Raw genomic sequence first — 7,407 nt, 5'->3', positions numbered from 1 at the left:
ATGGCTGCTGCAGCGCGGCCCTCCGGGACCTTCCCCGGCCACGCCGACCTCTGCTGCCAGACCGTCCTGCTCCTCAGGAAGATGCGCGCCGATGTCAGCAGCCTCCTGGAGTCCTACGTAAGTCGCCTTCGCGCGCAACGGAGAAAGGCGGCCACGAAGCCTGGCGGGAAGCGGGGGCTCGCCTTTTGCAGCATGCAAAGCCAGATGGGCTGCGGTGAAGCCCTTGCAAGTCGAAGGTGGGGCTGCCGGGGGGGGGGGAGATTTCTCCCGAAGAGGGATGAGAGCTTCGTGGCTCCCTCTTTAGGCTATTCGTTTTCTCTCTCATTCAAATCCAGCCCCGTCCAGGTGGGCAGCCGGGTTGGGCTGAAGCAAAAAGGATATTCTAGCATTGGGGGGAAAGTCCAGAAAAAGGCAACTAGAATGATGAAAGGGTTGGAACACTTTCCCTGTGAAGAAGGGTTAAAACGCTTGGCGCTCTTTAGCTCGGAGAGACGTCGACTGCGGGGTGACACGATAGAGGTTTACCAGTTTATGCATGGGATGGAGAAGGTAGAGAAAGAGGTACTTTCCCCCCTTTCTCGCAATACAAGAACTCGTGGGCATTCGATGAAATTGCTGAGCAGACAGGTTAAAACGGATAAAAGGAAGTACTTCTTCATCCAAAGGGTGATTAACATGTGGAATTCACTGCCACAGGAGCTGGTGGCAGCCACAACCATAGCCAGTTTCAAGAGGGGGTTAGATAAAAAGATGGAGCAGAGGTCCATCAGTGGCTATTAGGCACAATGTGTGTGTGTGTGTATATATATATATACTTCTCTTATGTGCTTAAGAGAACAAAGTTGATGTTACAAAGCAAGCACGTTTTCCTAGCTGGGATGTCTTGATTTTGGCTCTTAGGTTAAGATCTACAGCAATAGACAAGCATGGTGAGTTCCGGCTGGGCTTCCTTAAATCGTTCTGGGCATCATCACTTACAGCAAGATTCTCTTTCCTGGGAGTAGGAAACCCCACGGAATAGTTTCAGAGCTGTCGGGTAGGATTGCTGCCTTGATGTTTTTCTGTTTAAAACTGTTAAGGCTGTAACCTAAATTGGGTTTAACTCAATCCCATCCTTAAGGAAGGGCATCTGATTATAACCCTGGAGGCTACAATCGGTGTCCCCACCGTGTTTGACAGTAAATCCGTTGGAACGTGGCATCATAGAAGTTCAAGAGAGAAAACGTCTTTTGTGCCCTCTTTTGCTGGAAGACAAAACCACCCACCCACCTGTAACCCAATCCAAGCCACCCCACAATAAATCTCTAAGCGGCAGCCCTCAGAGCCCCTTAAACAGAAAACAGGCACTTCACTGCCCGGGGGGGGGGGGGGTTGCCAATCCAAGCGCTGCAAAAAACAACCACCAAATGTTAGAGCGGGGAAGGGGGGAGGGCAGCAAATATTCGCTTCGGCCCGGAAGAAAAGTAACTTCCATCTCCCGATACAGTGTAGATCAACCAGCAAAACTCTTTCACCGAGGCATACTTGGGGAGCAGCCGTCTACTGGATAAATGGGCAGCGTCTCTACGGGGCTGGGAACAGGGGTCGATTGTGTTTGTTTAGTGGATCTAGCCTGGGTAGGCAGATTGGCGCGGGGGGAGGAACAATGGGTGCAATCCCTGTGTCTAAACGTAGTGCCATCTTGTGAGTACTACCTGTATCATCTCCCCTAATAAGAAGATCTTTGATAATAATATTGGGACTGATGTTTGTTCCATCCTGCATGCTAGAAAGCAGGGCTTTTTGGGGGGGGGGGGTAGAAAAAGCCCAGCAGGAACTCATTTGCATATTAGGCCACACACCCTGATGTCACCATTGTTTCACATAGGGCTTTTCTGTATAAAAAAACCCAACAGGGCTCATTTGCATATTAGGCCACACACCCTGATGCCAAGCCGACTGGAACTGCGTTCCTGGGTGTTCCTGCTAGAAAGTATTCCAAAATTCTGTCTGAGGACGTAAAGCAAGGACTACCCCAGTGGAGATCCGAACCCAGGTCTCTGTCCCTGACCACTACACCACACTGTCCGGTCATTGACCTCTTCCTTTGCACCGAGCTCCCTTAATAGATTCTCTCCTGTTCTCTGTTGCCAGTGTATTAACAACATCTCGCTGTCCTGATTATTAGAACAACAGCTTTAGCGCATTTTCCCTTCTTGCATGACTCTACTTGAGCCAAATCCCATTTAGAGTGGCCCCTTTGTTTAAAACACTGTAAGGTTTTCAGTAAAACGTATTGCACTGCATACTACGATGTGTTTAAATGTTTTTTTTTTCTTGCTTAAGCAGTTAGCTTGCAAAGTTTGTGACCCAACCACAAACAGCAGAACACAGTAACAATGGCAGTACAAAAGTATACAAATACAAACTGCGGCACGGATAACACTTAAATCATGTATGTTTGTGTTTACAAAATACCATATCACAAGTGCAGCCAAACAAATGGAGCACAGCTCCAAGTGAGCAAACTCCGTCCAAATTAGTCCAATAATCACAACCCTTACAAAGGGGGGGGGGGGGGAAGGCTCAAGAGAGCATCGGTGAGATGAAAGTCCGTTCAAAGGAAGCACCATCCATCGACAATTTCTCAATGCGTCTGTAGACTATGCTTGCTGCGCGTTTCGAGGAACAGCCCGCGGGCAGTTCAAGCTTTTTCAAGAGCAAATTCTAATAAGGGTAACACTCTCTCCACTGCGCGTTACAAATCTCAAGGCAGCGTGTGGATTGACGATGGATTTGTTCGGCGAGTGAAGAGGAATGAGGTGGAAAGCTGCCGCTGTTGCCCCCCCCCCCTCCTTTGAACGGACTTTCATCTCACCGATGCTCTCTTGAGCCTCCCCCCCTCCCCTTGTAAGGGTTGTGATTATTGGACTAATTTGGACGGAGTTTGCACACTTGGAGCTGTGCTCCATTCGTTTGTCTGCACTCTTGATATTATATTTTGTAAACACAAACGTATACATGATTGAAGTGTTATCTGTGCCACGCAGTTTGTATTTGTATACTTTTGTACTGCAAGGTTTGTGGGGCAGATCCAAACCTAGGTAAAAGCCGAAACAATGGAGGTAGTCGCCCCAAATATGGGTGGTATAGATTCTATGAAAGGAAATTGGATATGGGAATAATGACAATCTTGTGGGAAAATGCCTATTGATAGATTTGAAAGGGGGGAGGGGGTCCATGATTAATGATCTGGTTACTATTTTTAAGTAAGGCCATTCCTTCATAGAAATTTCAGGATGCTGCTATTTCAGGAGCCCTAAACCTTGCTGTGCTTTGCAGGCCTCATTTTGGGCAGGAGCTCACAAGAGCGGAGCTCTGGAACCTCTAAATGTTATTGTGCTCTTTTTTTTCTTAACCCTGGCCCCCAATAATTGCTCCTGGGCTCCATTGTTCAACCCCCCCTGTGATAATTTTACTGAACTCTAAGATTTTACAAACTTTCTCATATTTTCTCCTACACAAAAAAAGGGAGGGGGAATAACCAAAACATATAAAGCAGACGGATGGATATCTTCATCATGCCACTGTGGCCATATAGGAGAAAGTAATTTTAAAAGTATGATGGGAGTAAGGTTTTATTGTGACAATTATAATTCAAGTGGCATTTCAAGGTAGATGCTGAGCTGATATAATTTAGTACACCTTCCAGTGATGTCAAGGGTGTGTGGCATATGTAAATGAGTTGTGCTAATGAGCTCTGGCACCTTTTTTCCTACAGAATGATCCCTGCTTGTAGGCATATTTGGATTTGAGAACAAGTAGTGGGTGCACTTATGAAATGGTTGCCAAGGAGGGTGTGGAGACAACCACAAAATGGCTATTGTTGGGGCTGAGGTCAGCTACCACAATGTTGAGAGGTTCCAAACCATGCATTCCCCTATGATGGACGCAATTCTTTCATTTGTGAAGACACAAATTTGATACCTCCTGGGTTCTAAACAAATAAGCAAATTGAACATATGAAGCTGCCTTATACTGAATCAGACCCTTGGACCATCAAAATCAGTACTGTCTACTCAGACAGACAGCAGCTCTCTAGGGTCTCAAGCTGAGGTTTTTCATGCCTATTTGCCTGGACTCTTTTTTAGTGGAGATGCCAGGGATTGAACCTGGAACCTTCTGCTTACCAAGCAGATGCTCTACCACTGAGCCACCGTCCCTCCCCCTTCTGAAATATTTTGAAATATCTCTTGCTTCATTGAGGCAGTGGGAAGTCAAAACTGGCTGTTCACTGCCCTGACCTGGATAGCTCAGGTAAGCCTGATCTTAGATCTTGGAAGCTAAGCAGGGTCAAATCTGGCAAGTGCTTGGATGGGAGACCTCCTTGGAATGCCAGCAGTTGAGAAGACAGAGGCAGGATTTATGCAACTACCTCTGAAAAACCTGGCTGTGTGCTTTGGGGAAGAGAGGCTTTAGAAAAGGAGCAAAAGCGGGGGGGAGTACAGTAAAGATATCTCGAATACAACGAACCCAAACACTGTGTTCAATGATGCTACAAAAGTAAAGAATATACAAGGAAATATATTCAACAAATACTGACACTTTTAATACAAATTCTCTATGTAATAAAGTCCTTCCAACCAATCAGTCTCTTGACTCAAGCAGTCTCTTAATGTTGTTCACTGTTGTCTTCAGATGAATAGATAGTAGCCTCAAAATATAATTCGAGGCAAGTAGCCTCAAATTATAATTCCCCACTACGCGTTTTTCAGATTTTGAAGCGCATTTCAGTCAATGGCCTTTTGTCAGGCAAGGTATATTTCCTTCCAGAAAAACTCTATTTCGTATATTCATTCCAAACACTTGCAAAGAAAAATTTGTATATAGCTTCCTTCCGGGTTCCGATTAACAATATTACACAGCTTAACAGCTTCACATGATTCAGAATTCAGGTCTTAAGAGGGATAAGATCTGAATTCTGAATCATGTGAAACTGTTAAGCTGTGTAATATTGTTAATCAGGACCCCGAATGGAAGCTATACACAAATTTTTCTTTGCAAGTGTTTGGAATGGATATATGAAATAGAGTTTTTCTGGAAGGAAATATACCTTACCTGACGAAGGGCCACTGACTGAAATGCACTTCAAAATCCGAAAAACGCGTAGTGGGGAATTACAATTTGAGGCTACTTGCCTGGAATTATATTTTGAGGCTACTTTCCAAGAATATAAATTCATTTGAAGACAGTGAACACCATTAAGAGACTGCTTGACTTAAGAGACTAATTGGTTGGAAGGACTTTATTACATACAGAATTTGTATAAAAAGGATTGTGCCACTATTTGTTGAATATATTTCTTTGTACATTATATAATTTTGTAGCATCATTGTACACAGTGTTTGCATTTGTTGTATTTTAGAAAAGGAGCAAGTAGGTGCCAGGAAATATGTTACTGGGTGCCATGAGCATAATTATGTCCATCAGCACAGATGTCCTGAACAGGGAGATAGGCAACTTTATGAAAGAAAGGTCCACCAATGGCTGCTAGACATTGTGAGTAAAGGGAAGTGGAAACTTCCACATTCAGAGGCATTAGTCTCTGAAACCAAGTGCTAAGATGCAACATCAGATGAAGGCTGCGGTTTCTGTGCCCCATTTGTTGTCCCCACAGGGGAGCTGATTGGCCATTGTGTGAAACAGTGTGCTGGACTAGATGGACCACTGGTCAGAGCCAGTAGGGCTGTTATGGTGCCCACAGTCCTCATATTGAGCTTCACTTGTCTGTTCACTCCCAGCTATCATGGCTGAGTCAGGTATGGTCCTACTTTCTTCCTTCAGCATTTTGTTTTGTGCTGGGCAGAGGGTTTGCCTTCCTTCATGTGTGCTTATTCCATTTTGTTTGTAAAAAAAATCACCCCTCCAGTTTTGCATGTTAATAGTGGGCACATGAACAAGATATACATGCATACTCCATCTTCAGTTTTCCTGTCATTTAAAGTAAACTGTGGAGAAACACGAGATCTTTGATAGGGGAATGAGTTTTAAGGGATGGCTTTAAGTGTGTGCTAACTCCTGCCTAGATGCATTGGCTGTATCAATCAATTCAGGGTCTTCCAAGACTTCCGTTACCATTTTTGTGCAAGAAACTGAGATCAACTGGCTTATTGTTATTCAGCTTCAGAGGCTGGCTTAACTTTTTCTGGAGGAATCCATGCAGTTCATGCCTCTATTAATGTCTGAGATTCGTGATGCTGGCAGGCAAGAATAACTTACCCGTTCAACATTGTACATGCCCACCCAGCATCTCATTTAAACAATCTCCTCTGCTATGACACCAACAGTGATAATACCCCAGAAATCCGCAATACATATGGGCATTATACTTGCATGTAAATGATGCACATGTAAACATGCTGGGCTCGTGCATCATTACACAGTTAAGATCTTCTTGCCAACTAGTTAAACATTGAAATTAGACCCTAATTCCTGGTGATAGGGATCAAGTTTTAGTTAACAGAAGGAACTGCTGTCAGAAATGTGCAAAATAATTATTCTAAAATGCATTCCTTTCCCCTCCATCCTCTTAGGTAGAGAAGCAGGGTTTGGACAAAAATTTCAACCTCGACTCAATGGATGGCGTGCCAACAGCCAGCACTGAGCAATGGAGTGAAGCTTCAGAAGCTGAGCGGCTCAGAGATAACCTGAAGGCCTACTGGGCATTTCAGATTTTGTTGAATGAGATCCTGGAAGAGCAGAGGTCCTACCTGACCCCAAATGATTTAGACTTCCATGAGTCTATCCAGTCAGTCCTGCTCCAAGTCTCTGCTTTGGCTTACCAACTGGAAGAACTGATGGTGATATTGGAGCACAATGTGCCGGCCAAAGAGCTGGAAGGTACCCGAGATGCTCACGAAAGAGGCTTATTTGAGAAGAAACTTAGAGGCATGAAGGTGCTGCAGGAGCTTGCTCAGTGGTCTGTCAGGTCTGTCCGGGATCTACACCAGCTTTCCAAGCCTGTTCAGACAGGAGAAATCCCACATGCCAGTTGCTGCTTGGCTCTGAAAAAGTGAGGCCTTTCTTCTCTGTTAGAGTTTTACTTTCTCAAAGGCCTTTCCTGTTTTCAGCTGTGGTGTACTAGAATGACATGTATGAACAGAATGAGCCCTTTGTGATGGTTGAAGTGAGTAGTACTTTCCAGATGTTATTTATTTCCTCCTGCACCATCCTTACACTTGAGCCCTTGACAGTTTTAACTTTGTTTAGATTTCTACCATTGTGCTTTTTAATATTACTATAAATTGGTTATTGATTACTAATTGGCTATCTTCTTATTTTCACCTTAGTGCTCAAGATGAGTTGCAGTTAGGGTTGTCAACCTCCAGGTAACACCTGGAGATCTCCCACTATTACAGTTGATCCCCA

At 44.5% G+C, this 7,407-nt stretch overlaps 1 protein-coding gene across 1 annotated transcript; it reads left to right on the top strand.

Annotated features, from left to right (window-relative positions):
• CNTF (ciliary neurotrophic factor) lies at positions 1 to 7,176 on the top strand. The gene is made up of 2 exons (XM_060261232.1): positions 1 to 117; positions 6,573 to 7,176. The coding sequence occupies exons 1-2, from the start codon at positions 1 to 3 to the stop codon at positions 7,053 to 7,055; spliced, it is 600 nt and encodes a 199-aa protein (XP_060117215.1). The 3' UTR covers positions 7,056 to 7,176.
• Positions 7,177 to 7,407: the final 231 nt, after the last annotated feature.

This window comes from Heteronotia binoei, chromosome 21, assembly GCF_032191835.1.
Source record: "Heteronotia binoei isolate CCM8104 ecotype False Entrance Well chromosome 21, APGP_CSIRO_Hbin_v1, whole genome shotgun sequence".
Classification (NCBI taxonomy): Eukaryota; Metazoa; Chordata; class Lepidosauria; order Squamata; family Gekkonidae; genus Heteronotia; species Heteronotia binoei.
The sequence above is the reverse complement of the archived record's forward strand: the minus strand, read 5'-3'. Positions and strand labels throughout refer to the sequence as shown.